Source organism: Gymnoscopelus microlampas (assembly GCF_963454915.1).
Source record: "Gymnoscopelus microlampas genome assembly, chromosome: 24".
In the NCBI taxonomy this organism is placed as follows: domain Eukaryota; kingdom Metazoa; phylum Chordata; class Actinopteri; order Myctophiformes; family Myctophidae; genus Gymnoscopelus; species Gymnoscopelus microlampas.
In genome coordinates, this window is record NC_139961.1 from 36,359,976 (window position 1) to 36,379,173 (window position 19,198).

The 19,198-nt window shown below is 43.0% G+C and overlaps 2 protein-coding genes across 4 annotated transcripts in view; one reads left to right on the forward strand and one right to left on the reverse strand.

Annotated features, from left to right (window-relative positions):
- Positions 1-4,374: 4,374 nt before the first annotated feature.
- LOC311041024 (beta-1,3-galactosyl-O-glycosyl-glycoprotein beta-1,6-N-acetylglucosaminyltransferase 3-like) lies at positions 4,375-5,397 on the forward strand (the record flags this gene model as incomplete). The annotated part of the gene is made up of 1 exon (XM_084051461.1): positions 4,375-5,397. Exon 1 carries the CDS (start codon positions 4,393-4,395, stop codon positions 5,395-5,397), a length of 1,005 nt encoding a protein of 334 aa, XP_083907587.1. The 5' UTR covers positions 4,375-4,392.
- Positions 5,398-7,348: 1,951 nt separating this feature from the next.
- Positions 7,349-19,198, reverse strand: part of nhej1 (nonhomologous end-joining factor 1) — a 44,531-nt gene continuing 32,681 nt past the window's right edge. For all 3 annotated transcript variants that reach the window (XM_084050788.1, XM_084050786.1, XM_084050787.1), the window contains 3 exons: positions 10,733-10,955; positions 9,775-9,869; positions 7,349-7,476 (listed from right to left, as the gene is read on the reverse strand). In XM_084050788.1, coding sequence (XP_083906914.1) covers positions 7,390-7,476; positions 9,775-9,869; positions 10,733-10,955 — 405 coding nt within the window. In that variant the 3' untranslated portion in view covers positions 7,349-7,389. The remainder of the gene's footprint in view (positions 7,477-9,774; positions 9,870-10,732; positions 10,956-19,198) is intronic.

A 19,198-nucleotide genomic window follows, 5' to 3' on the forward strand; every position in this document is an offset into this window, starting at 1 on the left:
GCATAAATAGGCGACGCTCCGTTTATCTTGGCAGCCAGGTTCAATCAAAGCGGTGTCTCTGTGTGTAGCTGTGAGAAACGACTAGAGACAGATCCACAGACAGACACACGCGCGCGCACACTCACTCACTCACACACACTCACACTCACACACACATGCAGGCTCAGTGCGTGGGCATGGCAGGCAGGCTGCGCCCGCCCTCTGGGCACGGCGGTCAAACGGTGTCCCCGCAGCGGTTACAGTGCCACTCTTCTGCGTTCTCAATGCGTCCCTGTGGCGGATAGCAGCAGCAGCAGCAGCAGGGCTGTTGCTTGGCACACGTGGAAATGGAAGAGATCCTACTACAGACGAGTTGCCGTGGAGGGGGTTTAGATCCAGACCGCACCCGGTTGCAAGCCCTGCCCTCTGGTCCCATGCATGCAGCACGCCACCTCTCCTCCCATGGCACGGGGCTCCTGCCTTCATCTTCAGTGTCTCTCCGCTTGTCCTACTGTAGCCTAGATGTAACTCTAGCCTTGGATCGCGCGACGGTCGTCGTCTGTCACGACCGTCATGGATGAACTTCAATCTGGTGTTAGCACTTTCTCTATTTACAGTCCGTACATCTACATAAACGTTCAGATTTCAACTATAAAGTGCTCACCCCATGCCAACGGATGTTACGATTTATGTACGGGCCCTCAGAAGTACCCGTATCTTCCGTATTGTTCAATAAAAAAGCATTTTAATCTGATCGGTGGGCATTTTCTCATAGTTATACTGTATCAGAGTGCAGTACACCTCGCAACCGATAGGGTCGCGTAGTTGAAAGCATATGGAGAAAATTCTGAGAAAATGGCCACCGATCGGATTAAAACGCTTTTTATTGAACAATACGGAAGATACGGGTACTTCTAAGGGCCCGTAAATAATTGTAACATTTGTGGCCATGAGGTAAGCACTTTATATTTGAAATCTGAACGTTAAATGTAGATGTACAGACCACAAAGGCAGAAAGTGCAAACACCAAGTTGAAGTTCATCCGTGACTGTCATGATATGACAGTATCATGATATGACAGTCATGTTTCTGGGCTACTGTTGTGCTGTCTGTAACTCTTCTGAAAGTGTACAAATGGAACCATTTGGTTCCCCAGGCTGTACACTGTCAGAGTTATATTAACACTCAGGGGTTTTACTGTGTGTAGACAAACATCAGCCCACTTCGCCGTCTAGACTGGCGCTGCTGATTGTCCTTTGGACTCGCCGCTGCGATCATGTCTTCACTGCAACACAAACCTATGAGACACGTGCGCACGGAGTCACGGACGCATGGGGTGCGCGCTCCCACACACACAACAGTCTAGCTCGCAGACAGACAGACAGACAGACAGACAGACAGACATGTATAGCCTAGAATAACTGGGAGGAGACGGGGGCTCCGGCATTGTGCACGGGGATCAAGGCGCGGAAAACGGAACGGATCGGTGAGAAGCGCAGTGAATTATGTCGGGTGGACAACAGGTCCGGTTTCACTACACTGAGAGACAAGACATCCGATACCCGGCGACGGGACGGAGACGGGACCGTTACCCCCACTGAGACCCCATCTCTGCCCCCCCATGCATGATGAGCCATCAAAGTGGGCTTGAACCGAATCCACAATATTACGCAAAAATATCACTTTCACATTTCACTTAAATAACGCCTTTAGAAAAGCGTTTGTTTAGAGCTAATTCAGGAATTTATGAACAGAAACATTTCGCGCAAAAATAGCAGATACAAGCTCATAGAGCTTGTAGATCTGCTAATTGTTATAGCCAAAGTATAGACAAAGCTTGTATATCTGCTATTTTTATAGCCAAAGTAGCCAAAATAGAAAATATGGATAAAGGGGTTCAAATGATTGTGACACTTTATTAACCAATTTTGCTGGGGACCCCCTGGTATCCCCCCAAGGACCCCTGGGGGTCCCTCGACCCCACTTTGAGAACCAATGAAATAGGCTACTTTATTAGCAGTTTGCAAAAAAAAGCACAGAAAAGGATGCTAAAAGGATTAAACCCAAGAAAACACTATGGTTCGTTTCCATTGGGGTCCTGTGTTGTGTATTCAATCCATCGACTTCAATAGCATTCCATAGATGCTGCAAACACCTTGAGTCAATATCTCACTCTCCCCCGAAAAAGGCCTGCATGATGTGCCTCGTCTAGGAGGCAAGGCAACACTATCGACCATGACCAGTGGTGGAAAAAGTATCTCATGTGTTTTACTTAAATAAAAAGTATCACTGCAATAAAATACTCTGTTACAAGTAAAAGTCCGGAATTCAAAACATTTCACAAGTTTTCAAATGTATAAAAATCTTTTGAAAATAGCCAATCTACAAGCTCACAATGTGTCACGATGAGGCTCATCGTGACACATTGTGAGCTTGTAGATCGGCTATTTTCAAATAGCCAAGTTTTAAATACGGCTGAAGTGCATGGTTAATGTATGTTTTGTAATAATAATCAAAATCTACAAAGTAATTACGTTTTCTCATAATTGTAGTGGAGTAAAAGCACAATATTTGCCTCTGAGATGTAGTGGAGTAGAAGTAAAAGTATTGGAAATTGGAAATACTCAAGTAAAGTACAAATACCTAAAAATTGTACTTAAGTACAGTACTTAGGTAAATGTACTTAGTTACTTTCCACCACTGCCTATAAATCAACATACATTTTTTCCATGAAGTACAAAAATCACATTTTACTCTTATTGAGCAGTTTTTAAATACATTCAAAAGAACCAGTACAGATTGATTGAATGGACAAACAGATCTTGGCACAACAAGGCTACTAGTCACAGGTTAAAGTTAAAGGAGTAGTTCACCCAAAAAAGGACGTATTTTCTATCAATTACACACTCCATGAAGAGCTTTGAATTCATGGAGATGTGTTTCATTTTTGTCACATTACCTGAACCCGTAATTTGTTGAACAGCGGAGTCTCTGGTATAGGAGGCCACCCAGGGCCGTAGGAATGGGGGGACGGGGACGGGGGGATTTGTCCCCCGTGGGCCGCGGAGCGGCCTCGCGTGGGCCGCGAACCGGTATTTGGGCCGCGAGGCCACGGGGAAAAAGAGGAGGCGGCCGCTGCCTGGAAGGGAGGGCTGCTGGCTGCTGTGTGAGCTGCTTGAAGGTGGAAGAGCGGCCCCACCCCCCCTCTACATTTTTTGGTACCGAATTAACCGAATTAAAGTAATAAAAAATCACACCCTGTGTGAAGTGAGTGGTGCCTTTGATGAGCCTCGTATTGACCCCCGTATTGATGTTGTCATCAATGTTCGTGGACAGACATAGAAAACAGACTAGAAAATGTGCTCCTCGGAGCACCATAGTTTTCTAGAAATGTTCTGATTCTTAGATTAGAACATCTAAGGATTAGAACATGTTAGCTTGGCTAACATGTTCAATCAGCCAAGCTAACATGTCCAATGTTAGCTTGGCTGATGGCACTGATGTCACTTTGAAACATGTAAACAATGTTTCGAAGTGACACACCTATTTATAGGGCTCTATTTCGTCATGCGTCTCGCTAGCCAATCAAAGCACACCCTTTCAACATATTGTCACGTGTCACGTGATTCTTGACCAATGTTAGCTTGGTGGACACACGGACATACAGACATACATACATACATACAGACACACAGACAAAGCCAGATATAGGAGTGGTTGCCTTCGGCACCACTCAAAAACGGAAATAAAAGGGTAATAACCGCGAAAAAACACGAAATAAAAGGGGAATAACCGCGAAAAAACGCGAAAAAAATATACTCCATGTATGGGCGTAGGTACTATGGAAGCTCCGTAAAAGGACAAATGTGGACGTAGTGACACAGTGATGACATGTAGACATCTCACAGCAATTTGATATAAGGCGACGTAGTGCCGGTTTACTTGCGATTTCCTCAACGTCATTGAAGATATCTGAAACTCGATAGTTGACCTATTAACCAGCTCAAGCCTTCCAGCCTATTAGCGGGCAAAAATCTTTTCGGCTATTTTCAGCACCAAGCTCTAGCCTGGTGCTGAAACCAGGAGACCATGCAGAGAAAAGTCTTCTTTCCAGGGCAGTTTAGTAAAAAACACTGGACCTTCCTTCTAAGTACTTTACTGGGACTGGGCTGGTTTGTTTACTACATGTATGTGAACAACAGCTCTTCTTTCACCTGCTGCAAGACCAACGAGCACCTGCTGCAAGACCAACGAGTACCAGACCCACAGAGGACCCACAGAGTACCAAATGAATACTTTGATGACCTGCGGGTCTGCTCTGCCATTATCCGAGGAGACTTTGTGGCCAAAAAAGATGAGATTGCTCAGCTTCTGGATCCTAAGAAGAGACTCTCAGAGGAGTCCTACCTTAGCATGACAAAGGACTGTAAAGCTTACATAGAAAACCGAGGGTTCATCACAGTTCCACTCAGTGCTGAGGAGAGTGGCTTTCCCATTGCCTACTCCATGGTGATTCACGCAGATGTCGAGATGTTTGAGAGACTTCTGCGTTCCGTTTACAACCCTCAGAACGTCTACTGTGTGCACATGGACGCCAAGTCCCCAGAGGGATTCCATACAGCTGTGAAGGCAATCGTTTCCTGTTTCCCTAACGTCTTTATAGCCAGTAAGCTAGAAACAGTGGCTTACGCATCTTGGTCAAGAGTGCAAGCGGATTTAAACTGCATGAACGATCTTTTGACGTCCGACGTTCAGTGGAGGTACCTGCTCAACACTTGCGGCTCAGACCTCCCCATCAAGACCAATGCAGAAATGGTTCAGGCGCTGAAGATGCTGAATGGAAAGAACAATTTGGAGTCTGAGGATGTGCCAGACAACAAGAAGGGCCGCTGGCAGTTCCACCATCACGAAGTCACCAACACTGAGCATACTCATATCAATACTATTACCAGGACGCAAATCAGGAAAACCCCCCCACCAATCCCCATGTTCTCAGGCAGCGCTTACTTTGTGGTCACTAGAGACTTTGTAAAGCACGTGCTGGAGAACGAAGAGATTCAGAGGTTTATCGAGTGGAGTCGTGACACGTATAGTCCAGACGAACATCTGTGGGCCAGTCTGAACAGGATGAGCTCTGTACCTGGGTCAGAGCCTGGGCACAGTAAGTATCACCTGTCTGACCTGCGAGCCATCGCTCGCCTGGTGCTTTGGAGTGACCATGCTGCTGAGAAGGTGCCGCCATACCCTGCATGCACTTCGATTGTTAAAAGAGATCTGTGTGTGTATGGCGCTGGTGATCTCCAGTGGATATTTCAACAGCATCACCTCATAGCGAACAAGTTTGATCCGGAAGTTGATGACATTGCTATAAGATGTATCGAGTCAATTCTCCGTATGAAAGCATTGCATAAAATATAGTCTGAAATGAGTGGCTTTGCAAAATTCATAAATGATGCATTATTGCATCAACGTGTGCCTGCCCCTTTCCTTGGCCAGCCAATCATCTCCAGCAGCTTCCCGTACCCCAGTGATTAGTTCATGCCCATAGCCCTATTCTAATATATAGAGTTTAAGTCATTGCGAACGCAGCGGAAGGATGCGCGCCGAAGGCTGTGATCTACAAGCTCACAGCTTGTAGATCGGCTATTTTTGGCAAAGAGGTATAGGTGTAGAGGGGAAAAAGAGCAACCTAGTAAACAAAAAAAAAAAGTTATCTGAAACACAATTTTATACAATATAGAGGGGTTCCCTGCTTCATCTCTCTCTCAGCTAGGGGGTCCTTGGCCTGAAAACGTTGAAGACCCCTGCTCTAAGGACTTTTAAGGCCTTTTTATTACCTAAAAAACAAAACAAAACAACAAAGATCAAAAGTAATCAACAAACTACACTATAAAAACTGGTCAAAGAGTATAAGAAAGAGGCAACATTTGTGAAAACTAGCCGAGTCGTTGTGAGCTTGTAGATCTGCTATTTTCACAATACTAGTCTGTGGAACCGAGTCAAACTAAATGTAATGCCTCAACTCCTACATTCCAAGTGCTTGTCAGGGTGGGGGTGGGGTCCCTAGTTCAAATATGATTATTTTGGGGGGGGTCACGTCCTGAAAAGCCTTCAGTCTTGCTGAACACGAAACACAGCGAGAATACCAAACCACAAACACATGCAAGTGAAACCTATTATATAAAAGTAATCACCTACTTATTTGAAATAATGGGGGTTGAAACGATAAATGTGAGTATAGAACAGAATGTCAAGGGCGTTTCAGTGCAAGCCTTTTCTTACCAAAGGTGCACGAGTCAGTGTGAGAGACATGACACGCCAAACTGTCATTAGAAAATCACAAAACCATTTATTTATAGAAAATATTGAAACAGCTGACACCACCAGGACATTCTTCTCTGTACACAAACTGAACATAGTGCTCTTGAGAGAAAGCGAGTCATAGTCTGATGAGAAGTCGACGGCGTTCCAAGGCATCACAGAATTCTGGACATTACTTCTCTGATGTGACTGTCTCTCTGTGCTATAATACCACGTAACAGATCTGCAGAACTAACAATGTTGAATGTGTTTTTCTATCCTTTGTTTTTTCTTCGATTTTGAGTAGCCAATAATGTACCAGATCTTTCTCCCAATGTAGTCGTGTGCTAATTAACACATTGGGTGCCCGAATTTTATATTAACAGATTACGTTCGGTGCCAGAAATGTCACCGTTTAAAGCTGTAGACTCCACAACGAGCAATCCATGAAAAACAGTGCATGTGTGTAGGGTGCGCGATGGTCCTGGCTAAAGCCTGGAACAACAACATGTCTCATGCGAGTCACCATTGCGGAGCGATCGCGCATCGAGAATGACTCGTTTGGCCCACTGTAAAAAGTTAAGGAGATACAGAGGTTTTTTAGCAAGGAGATAGAATGGAAGCGGATGGGAGCCAGATTTTTTGGCACGGTGATCCATCTGTCCCTTACTTCTTAGAGTGTTCATGGGTGATTCCAGGCCCCCCCCCACCCCCTTTGTGGGAAAAAAATAAATAAAAATCTAAAAAAGGTAAATAAAGCGTATATTTACGTTTTGTTTTGCTTTTTGGCACTCCACGGGTGTATTTGCAAAACCGTAATATTACGGTTTTGGCACTCAATGTGTTAACCATCTCCACATCTTTCTGTATTTTGCCATTGCTTTTGGAGGAGTCACTATACTGTATCTTCTCTTCTGGGGGTCCCCGGCACAAAACATTTTCAGAGAGGGGATCCGCAGCTACAAAAGAATATTTCTTTAAACCTATAGAAGATAACCCTCAAAAAGCCCTTTGTTGTTCAAATGACACTTCCTCCCCCCTAACCCCCCCACCCCCAGAACAAGATGCTCTTGGTTTTGGTCTTGAACGCGGCGTCCCTGGTGCCGGTCATCACCGGAACAGTCCCTTCCCCTTCTTCTTCTTTGGTTTCAAGGGGGAGCTTGTTGGTGTTGCAGGGTCCGTCACGACCGGCACACTCTGTAAGGAAACAAAGCAAGTGTTACCATTTGTTCCCCCCACCATATGATACTAATCTTAACCCCATTAAGACCTGGAACGGATCTGTGTCACTTTTTGATTTGAGCTAAAAAAAAGCATTATTTTACACTTCGGCTATTCAAAAATACCAGATATACAAGCTCGTAGCGCGGCACCAAGTGCCGAGCTACGAGCTTGTAGATCTGCTATTTTTGAAAAATCGAGAAAATGTGTGCAAATCTTTGAATATATATATATCTTTAAAGCGAACATTTGTAACTCAAATCTTTGCATCTGGGACCCCCTGGAACAAAATATTTTGAGATGGGGGTCCGCGGCCAAATACATATAATTTTGGGGGTCCTTGACATGAAAAAGTTTGAGAACCACTGACATAGCAACACACGTTTTTTCAAAAAACTGTTTAGAAGAGATTTGTAGAATCGGAACCTCAGGCCTTAATGGGTTAATATATAATAAGGACACGTCTGTCATGAAAACCTGCACGGTTCTCTTCAGTGGCTTGAGCACTTGATTTGATCTGTAATAATTATGCCAATTCCCGACGTGTACCGCATTCCGTGTCCCCTCTACAGTAAATATCTTTGCAGAAAACAGGCACTCTACTAAGCTTGTAGATCAGCTATTTTTGCCAAATGTTCGCCCCCTGGAATCGGGACGCTATAGGGTTTGTGAGTATTAATATATGGGTATTAAGAAATTGCAATATTAATATAAAATATCATGTGTAATATTATACTATTACGTAATATTGCATGGTAACTTTAATTTAAATATAATATAGCCTATAACATAATATGATAAATAATAGTATTATTTTATATTATGCCACACATTATAAATGTATTGCGTTAGAGCAGTGGTTTTCAACCTTTTTCATGCCAAGGACCCCTATATTGATATACATTTGGCCGCGGACCCCCATCTCAAAATGTTTTGTGCCAGGGACCCCCCCAGAAGCAAAAATTTGAGTTAAAAATGTTCGCTTTAAAAAAACATATATATTCAAAGATATGCACACATTTTCAATATGTTTCAAAAATATCAGATCTACAAGCTCATAGCGCGGCACTCGGTGCCGCGCTATGAGCTTGTAGATCTGATATTTTTGAATAGCCAAAGCTAAGTGGTTAAAACGATTGTGACGCTATGTTAACTAATTTAGCTGGGGACCCCCTGGTACTCCCCCAAGGACCACTGGTGGTCCCCAGAAAACTTGTGGAAGTGTATTCTGCATATCGTTGCAGTCGGGCAGAAACATCTTATCTCCATATTCTAACTTTTGGTGTTTTTTCATAAATCAACGCCCATCTTGATCACACTACAGCAGGGGTAGGCAACCTTTATTCTCAAAAGAGCAATTTTTGGCACAAAAAAATTATAAAAGATCTGTCTGGAGCCGCAAAATATGTTTGCTTTATTTATTTATGAGTGCTTTTTCTGGTCTTTCATTATTACTTTTTTTATTGTTTCTCAAAATTAATAATTTCTCAAAGCAGATCAAGTATACAGTAAGGCAGCAGCGTTGGCGGTGAAAGCAAACAAACATTTACCAGGCATTAATAAATAATTCATTTTCCTTCATTCTTCTTATTTTTATCTGGTGTAATAGGCCCGCGACACTTTTTTCTTTACAATAGGAGAATGTAAGAATAACCTTATGCCTACTACAAAAAAAAACCCTCTTATTCCTTTACATACTTCTTTATCCAAGCAACTGGGAGCCACTAGGAGAGGGCCTAAGAGCCATATGCGGCACTAGAGCAGCAGGTTGCCTAACCCTGCACTACAGCGTCACACAAAAGCATCGAAAGTAGCAGATCCACAAGCTCGAAACGCGGCGCGAAAGCGACGCGTTTCGAGCTCGTGGATCTGCTACTTTCGATGCTTTCGAATTTGAATCCTGAAAAGTAACAGTTTTGGACGTCTGTGTCACTTTTTGATTTGAGCTAAAAAGCATTATTTTACACTTTGGCTATTTTTGAAAAATCGAGAAAATGTGTGCAAATTCTTTTTTTTTTTTTTTTTTAAGCGAACATTTTTAACTCAAATCTTTGTTCTGGGGGTCCCTGGAACAAAATATTTTGAGATAGGGGTCCGCGGCCAAATACATATCATTTTGGGGGTCCTTGACATGAAAACGTTTGCGAACCACTGATATAGAAACATACGTTTTTCAGAAAACCGTTGGGATTTGGACGACATTAGCTAAGAATCGCCCTCAGGTCTGTGTCCACCCCCGACAGAGACGATATGAAACGCAGTTCATCGTGTTACCTGTTGCGTGCCGGGCGTCTGACCGGCGCCGTCCAAACCGTCTCCACTCTGACCTCTGTCTCCATCGTCCGGCTCGGCGCTCACCGCCGACTCACCTATAAAGTACAGAGAGTGGATAAAACGCCAGGGATTTTAGTGTGCATGTTTTTCGGTCCGACTTGACACAACACCGGATTTCACTGACTCAGGCCCCAGTTATTCTTAGTTGTGTGCAGGAAAAAAATATCTGATCTACAAGCTCACGACACGTTGCACCGCAACACATTGTGAGCTTGTAGATCAGCTATTTTCAGTGGGAGACGCTCATGAACAAACACACATGCAGTCTATAGAAACAGTCCGCACTCACAAAAAGTATTAAACATTTAAAACACTTTCAAGATTTTTCAAAAAAATTGCAGATTGAAGTGACACGTTGTGAGCTTGTACATCTGCTATATTTTAGCCAACGCTAAAATCTAAAATGACACAGATACTTTCCCAGGTTTAATGGGTTAGTTCACCAAAGCAGAATGTCTCTGACAAACAGACTTAAAAAAACGCAGAAAAAAAACTACTCAGGCCTTCAAAAAACGCCGAGTAGGCCTGAGTAGCAGAAACGCGTCCGTTTGTCAGAGACTGCTGCTGCGGTAAATTAAAAAAGTCAAAGAATGATTACCGTGTGAGTGCAGACTATAGACTTTTTGGTGAGAGTTTGTGTTCTTCTCTTAATCCACTGACAGTAGAGCACGCTCAGCTCGGGACTTCTGTCCCATAGTATTTGCAAACGCACACATGCATGCTCCCCCCCCCCCTCAACCACAGAGCTGACAGATGAGGGTTGCGTGCAAACCTGCAGCGGCAGCATTATGCAAACGCACGGCGGGTGCATTTAGGAAAACACACCTCGTTCATTAAAGCCCTCTCTTTCTGTGCTTTTTTTTTCATTTTTTTTCAAACCGAATCTCGACGAGCTGACCTGGAGAAGGGGCGCGGTCAAACTGGGTGGGGTCTTCCTGGGTAGGAGGAGTAGCCACGGGGGGGGACCCCTGCCGCGGGTCGCGGCTCTCCTCCTCCGACAGCTTGCGTTTGCGCGTCGTGGCCGCGTGGCTGCGTGGCTCCACGACGGTCCCGTAGAGGGCCTGGAGGTCGCCGACGAACCCGAAGCCCACCTGCTGCCTGGAACGCAGCCCGGGCAGAGTCTGAGACACAGAGAGAGAGAGAGAGAGAGAGAGAGAGTCAGTAAGTTAGCACCAGGCCTGGAATTTCGTCATTTTAGGGGCAAGGCCACTTGGCCTTTGGTGTTGTAATTTTTTGGAGGGCACAAAGGCCAAATGCCAGGGCAGGAAGGCCATCCAAAAACAAAAGTGTTTAAGTCCCCGGAAATAATGCATTTAACTTGAAGGTTAAGGATGATTGTATTTTAATATATTATAAGAATTGTATAACTATCTGTGAAATATAACCCATTTATTTCACAAAATAATGTGTTGGCAAATGACCAATAGTTATATAGGTCTCAATATGTCACATTCAGCCCTGGACTTCACTGACTGAAGTAGGGGTCACATTAATCACATTAGATTCACAGAATAATTAGGGGTCTTCAACCTTTTCAGGCCAGGGACCCCCAAACTGATGGGGTGATGGAGCAGGGACCCCCTGTTATAGGTGTTATAGGTATAATGCATAGTTTCTATGCATTTCAGGGGTTTTGGGGGGGTTGAACCCCTAAAAAAAGGATAGATGTCCCTTATTTTAATCTCTGGGAGTTGGCAACCCTAACCTTGCCATACCTTAGCTTTTGCTGAACTGACACCACTGATCTTTCTCTACAAAATATGTATAAACATACCATGTTATTGTGCATTCATTACTAAGCTATTAAAATATGTCATGTTATGTTTGAAGACAAATTTACATTTTTGAAAAAAAAAAGAAAAAAAGTTTTTAAAGTTTTTAAAAACATTTTTTTTTAATCAAACAACAATTTCGCGGACCCCCTGCAGTACCTTCGCGGACCCCCTAGGGGTCGCGGACCCCCTGTTGAAGACCTCTGAGAGATTTTATGTATTTTCCCCACAAGTTATTTTCATTCAAATGAAATGTGATTGAACTTGCACTAATATTGACTTTAGTTGATTTTCTCTCTCTTTAAAATATAGTATTTCTTAATTTACTAATAATTACAGCTTGTAGATTGGCTATTTTCATGATTTTAAATTGTTTTTAAATAATAATAAAAAATGAACATACAAGATTTCCACCTGAAAGCCATAATATATAGCCAATATATGGTTCTGTATCAATATATTAGTCCGTTTTTGCAGATTTCATTCTAATTGGCTACTATGCCTGCATATGAATTTCATGGCCCTGGGTAGGTCACCCTGGCTTGGCGGAGATATGCCCTGCTGCGCACAAGCTCCGCACACTGCAGCAGCAGGTGAAAGCAATCACTTAAACGAGGGCTGTGTTGCGCACCAAAAAACTGACTAAAACTGTCACATTCTGCTGAAATAAACTTCCCAATTAGAACATTGTTGACAAACGAACAGATATCATGGATGTGGTTTGCAAAAGGATTTATTTCTTGTCCATCAGAGCGGTGAGGTCACTCTTTTGTATGATATTGATAGCCTACACTTTTAATTTGTTTGCAGTTATTCTGTTGCTTGCTTTATATTAAGACTCATAATTTGGGGATTTTGCTGTATTTTATTAGATGTATTCATCTATATTTTGCTGTTGAAAAAAACATCGGGGCACATCGGTCTGTACTACAGAATCCTCTCTCTCTCTCTCTCTCTCTCTCAGGCTAGAAATCAAACCTACCATTGATTAGTTCAGGCTGCGTTAGATTTAACTCCTGTTTGGCCCGGTAATGCTTTTGTGTCTATTACACTGTGTTGCGGGATTCCGAAGGTTCATAGGAGGCTTAAAATCAAACCTACCTACCACTGTGCATGTTGTAGCTGCGCAGCTCAACCAAAGGGACTGGTGACTAAAAAAAAATGTATTGACAAGAAAATCGCGCAGAGGAAAAACTGTGAAATCAGTTGCTGGGCGCAGCTGGGGCACCACGGCCACTGTGGCCGTGAAGGCATGTCATTATTCGAGGGGCACACGGCCAATGAGAGGGGCAACGACGGCCATGGCCGCCGTGGCCGCCGTGAAATTCCTACCCTGGTTAGCACAGTAAGTTATTCCATTAACCCAGTGGTTCTCAAACTTTTTCATGTCAAGGACCCCCAAAATGATATGTATTTGGCCGCGGACCCCCATCTAAAAATCGTTTGTTACAGGTACCCCCCAGAAGCAAAGATTTGAGTTACAAATGTTCGCTTTAAAAAAATATATATTCAAAGATTTGCAAAAATGTTCAAGATTTTTCAAAAATAGCAGATCTACAAGCTCGAGTGCCGCGCTATGAGCTTGTAGATCTGCTATTTTTGAATAGCCAAAGTATAAAAGGTCATAATTATTCTGATGCTATGTTTACACATTTTTCTGGGTACCCCCTGGAACACCCTCAAGTACCCCTGGGGGTCCCTGACCCCACTTTGAGAACCAATGCATTAACCCATTAACCAAAGTAACATCAGACGGGTCCGTGCTATGTTTATTCCTACCAGTGGTGCAAAGTAACTAAGTAAGTAAGTACTGTACTTAAGTAAAATGTTGAGGTATTTTACAATATTCAATACCTTTACTTCTACTCCACTACATCGCTGAGGAAAATATTGTACTTTTGCTCCACTACAACTATTTGAAAACTTTACAAGTTACTTTTTAGATTCAGAATTGTATTACTTAACATACATTACCCACTTAAAGGGATAGTCCACCCCCAAAATGACTATTTTCCTATCGATTAGTCACCCCATGGAGACTTGAATTCATGGATATTTTTTATCTTTTTATCGCATTCCTAAACCAATAATTTGGTGACCGGCAGCGGTTCCGGTAGGAGACACAAACAGTCTCCTACCGGAACCGCTGCCTACCGGTCCGCTGGTCATCAAATTATTGGCTTAGGAATGCGACAAAAACAAAAACATATTTCCTTGAGGCTGGCCTCCTCCAAGTGGGACCAGAGACAAGAGGGTGGCTTTGCGACACTGAGCTGAACATATGACGACAATACACGAAAGAAGAAGAAGAAGCCATTGATTGATTGAATATTTTAGCGTTGTGAGCTTGTAGATCTGCCATTTTTGGCTAAAGTTCTCCTCAGAATAGGGATGCTATAGGGTTCAAGTTAAGGAACAAAATAATATATCACACAAAGATTTGGTGGACCCCCTGTAGTAACTCTGAGGACCCCCCTAGGGGTCCCGGACCCCCTGTTGAAGACCACTGCTCTCTAAGCTCTTATCCTGGATTCACCTACAGAAGCGGTAAAAAGTAAACAACAAGACACACTTCAATCCTCCTGGATGATGGGAAACCTCTGGCGAATACACAACAGCGGCCCATCTCAAAGCAGATGGGCGATGTTTACCAGCTTATTAATAGGGACAACATCAACAACACTCCTCTCTCTCTCTCTACCTCTCTTGCCCTCCTTCTTCCCACCGATTCTCTCACCGCGCCTCTCTCTGCTTTCTCCGGGTTCTCAGACGGGCCGCACGGGGCACCGCGAGAGTTCCAAGAGTCTGTGTGGACCTTGTGCACAGCTAGCCTTCCACCTTCCTCTCTGGTTAAAAACCCATTGAGACCTGAAGCCGATTCTACAAAATGTCTTCTAAATCCCAACAGTTTTCTGAAAAAAAAAAACGTATGTTTCTATATATCAGTGGCGCTCAAACTTTTTCATGTCAAGGACCCTAAAAAATTATATGTATTTGGCCGCCGACCCCCCATCTCAAAATGTTTTGTTCCAGGGACCCCCCCCAGGAAGCAAAGAATAGAGTTAAAAATGTTCGCTTTAAACAATATATATTTTAAGATTTTCACGCATTTTCACAATTTTTCCAAAAATAGCAGATCTACAAGCTCGTAGCGCGGCACTCGGTGCCGCGCTACGAGCTTGTAGATCTGCTATTTTTGAATAGCCCAAGTGTAAAATAATGCTTTTTTTTAGCTCAAATGAAAAAGTGACACAGATGTGTTCCAGGTCTTAATGGGTTAAAGCGGTGGTTTAGCCTCCATCTCTAGGCTTTTATTTTCCTTTGGCGTTTTTTTGCTAAAAAATAAGAGCCCTGACCGGCGTGTTGTTGACGTTTCCTGGAATAGGACGTGTTTCATTTCCCCCGCAACCAACCAACCAGAGTGCACTGGGCGTCGCTCCAAATGCTGTGTGACGTCAGGGCTCTCAACGCTGCACATTGGGGGAGGGGGAGGGGCATGGGGGGGCGGGGCAGGGGCTGACGCCGGACAGATTGGTGAACCAATGGGATCTCGCGGAATTTCTCTCCGTAGATTTTGAACCCGCCCCAATTTTTGAACCCGACCCGCCGCACCGCGACGCATTGTGAGCTTGTAGATCGTCTATTTTCAAATGGCCGAAATGTATATAGGGCTGAAGTGGTTAATGTATGTTTTGTAATAATCAAAGAAATCTACAAAATAACCAGTAACTAAAGTTTTCAAATAATTGTAGCGGAGTAAAAGTACAATATTTTCCTTTGAGATGTAGTGGAGTAGAAGTAAAATTACTTAAAATTTGAAACACTCCAGTAAATTAAAAATACCTCAAAATTGTACTTAAAGTAATGCTAGGTAACCTTTTCAATAAAACTAAAGTTAAATTGTATATCTTTTGTGAGTGGCAAATGTTTCACAACACCCACTCCATGAATTTCAACCCCGAAAGCCTTTTATTTATATATTTTCTATTGAACGTTGTCGAGGTTGACTTTCCCACGAAAATGACATCATCTGGCCGGAAAATGGAAGCGGAAATGCACCGGTTTCCTGTTTGGCCAGAACTACTGCACCGGTTTCCTGTTTGGCCAGGAACTACTGCACCGGTTTCCTGTTTGTCCAGGAACTACCGCGCTAATAAGAAAAAGGAAACTCACGCTGATTTTAAGAGATTGTATGATTTGAAGAACGAAAAAAAACAGAAAAAGAAAACACAGCTCACGGTAACTAAAGCTCAACTGGCTAAGAGAAACGATCCACAGATCGTATAAAACAATTAAAAGAACGCTTTTTGAAACGCTTCCGTCTTCCGGTGAAAACGAATGGAATTCTGGGTAACGCAGTAATAAACGAACGGCCTGCAGTGACGGTAATGACCAGCAGAGGCTGCTAAAAATCGTTTTTTTGAAATTTGCACTGTACAACTTTAAGTACAGTACTTGAGTAAATGTACTTTACATTACACCATTGACGACAAGGAGGACTGGGGGGGGGGGTAGGAGGAGGAGGAGGGGTCAGGTCAAAGGGAAGTTCCAGGAGTGCGTTGAACTGTGGGGGAGAAACCCAGGCGAGAGGTCGTTGACCCCCAGAAGTTACTTTGTCACTGTAATCTAGAGTTTTATATATTCTGCCTCTGTTAGCATTCCTTAACACAGGTGGAGAGGGCTGTTATCAACACTTATGGCTAACTTTCCTGCAGGCGCAGAGGAGGGTGTAAAGTTAACCACATGAACCCCTCGCGACCATATTCTGGGCATGTTTTAACCCATTAACTTAAGACCTGAGGCTTAATGGGTTATATATATATATATATATAAAAGAATATAAATACCTCAAAATATTTTGTTTCAGGGACCCCCCAGAAGCAAAGATTTGAGTTACAAATGTTCGCTTCAAAAATATATATATTCAAAGATTTGCACACGTTTTCAAGATTTTTCAAAAATAGCAGATCTACAAGCTCTGAGCGCCGCCTTATGAGCTTGTAGATCTGCTATTTTTGAATAGCCATAGAAATCTAAAATCTATTTTTCGGGGCGGACATTTGGTGAATTGACCCCTGGGGGGGTGGGGTGGCAGCTCGGTCAACAAGCGTACAGTATATATATATGGATTATTGAAGTGGCTAAAAGTAATGATAACGCATTTTGATTTAGAACACATGCATTGATTGTGATTGAATACTTTATCAGTGGTGGAAAGTAACTAAGTTCAAATATTTAGTACTTTTACTTTTGGTACTTTAAGTACATTTTGATGCCAATACTTTTGTACTTTTACTCAAGTACATTTTTAATTCTAGACTTTTACTTGTAACAGAGTATTTTTATATTGCAGTATTGGTACTTTTACTTAAGTAAAGAATTTGAGTACTTTTTCCACCACTGTGTATTAGAAGTTTGCAGAAAAAGCACATGAAAGTACAGTTCAATACAAGGTCAGCTAAATAGGATTAAAAACCCAAACCCTCTATGGCTCGTTTCCATTGGGGTCCTTTTGTTTGTACTCAATTCTTAGCGACATTAAAATGACAGACAGACATACACTACTATGCAGAACATCGCAAAAAAAACGGTTTAAAAATAAGAAAAACAAAAAAAATATGTACAGTAAACAGTTCGACGGGGGACGGGGGACAGGGGAACGGGGGACGGGGGACAGTTTCGAATTGCAGTCACCTCTGCAGGTACTCTTTTTAGGGCGTTTTTGTTAAAGGAGACAAAAGAGGAGAATATAAGTTCCTCAAGGTGGCTTTTGATTTATAGACCGGTCGGGGCTGACAAATTGAGCTCAAAGTTTCAGGCCATATAATCTTAAGTGAGGGTGGGAGGGGCACAAGTGGGTTGTGTGTGTGTGTGGGGGGGGGGGGGGGGGGAATAGAGAACGTTGGCTTTTCCACCGACCTTTCTCTCCCCCCCCCCTCCCCTCCACGCCCCCCCCCCCCCCCCCCGCCTTCCCTCGGAGCACATTAGTCCCTCTGTGCCCGAAGGAGAACTAAAGGCTCCCAAAACCCAGAGCATACATTTATTTTTTACGATATTTAAACAAACAAATAGCAAAAAATAAATCAACGTGAAAACCTCGAAACCTGACCGACGTGTGCTCTGGAGCCCCCTCAGCGGGCTCTGACAGCGAGCGGCGGAGAGAGACCACCGATTTCTTTCTCCCCCCCCGGTCAATATTTGAGGAGCTAATTTGGAGAGTTTGTCCTCTCTCCTCCGTTCTTGAAAAAAAAGGGAGGAGAGAAAAAAAAGAGCGAGATAGAGAGAGAGAGAGGGGCTTTAGTGAATGAGGTGTGTTTTTCTATACGTTTGGCCGTGCGCTCGCATAATGTTCGCACGAGTTTTACATGCAAGCCTTATCTGTCAGCTCTGTGGTCGAGGGAGGGAGAGATGGGGTGTGTGTGTGTGTGTGTGTGTGTGTGTGTGTGTGTGTGTGTGTGTGTGCTCGTGTGTCATCTGTGTCATTTTAGATGTTTTTATTTTAACCACTTCTCGATCTGCTATTTTGTATTTATCGACAAAATTGGCGCAAATCTTTGAATATGTATATATTTTTTTAATGCAAACATTTTTAACTCAAATCTTTGCTTCTGGGGGTCCCTGGAACAACATATTTTGAGAAGGGGAGTCGGCGGCCAAATACATATAATTTTGGGTGGTCCTTGACATGAAAAAGTTTGAGAACCAATGAAATAGAAAGATACGTTTTCCAGACAAGTAGGATTTAGAAGACATTCGCAGAATCGGAACCTCAGGTCTTAATGGGTTAAAGTGCCACGCCATACGCGTGCACACGCGTATGCTCGTGTCCGTTCACAACATGCCCTTCTTCCCGCCTCCCTGTCGGGTTGTTCCTGTTTGCCTGTGGCACCTGTGGTCAGCTGTGCCAATAACGTAGCTTTGATTACGGAGCCTTATCGCAACCAAACATAAAATGACTTGTCTTTTAGTTCTACTGGATCTCTTCTCCACTGTCCCTCACTAACATTATAGTGTAGTTTTTATTTGTTGACGAAAGTGTCAATATATTTAATCTTAGTTTTAGTTATCGTAGCCTCATTTTTATTTCGTTTTTATTTAGTTTTCGTCAGTGAAAAAAGGTAGTGGACGAACATTTTTTATCATAGTTTTAGTCGACGAAATCAACACTGTTTTGGCTGTCATGTATAAGGATTACATATGTAGTTCTGTGTCTAATCTGGAGTTCCTGTACGGCAGCGGTTCTCAAACTTTCTCGTGTCCAGGACCCCCAAATTGATATGCATTTGGCTGCGGACCCCCCTCTGAAAATGTTTTGAGCAGTGGTGGAAAAAGTACTCAAATGTTTTACTTAAGTAAAAGTATCAATACTGCAATGTAGAAGTACTCTGTTAGAAGTAAAAGTCCGGAATTAAAAATTGACTTGAGTAAAAGTAAAAGAATTGTTTTCAAAATGTACTAAAGAACCAAAAGTAAAAGTACTAAAATGTACTTCTCACAACGCGTCGTGGCTTGTAGATCTGCTATTTTCAAATAGCCTATGTATAAAGTAGGGCTAAAGTGGTTAATGCATGTTTTATAATGTAATCATATAT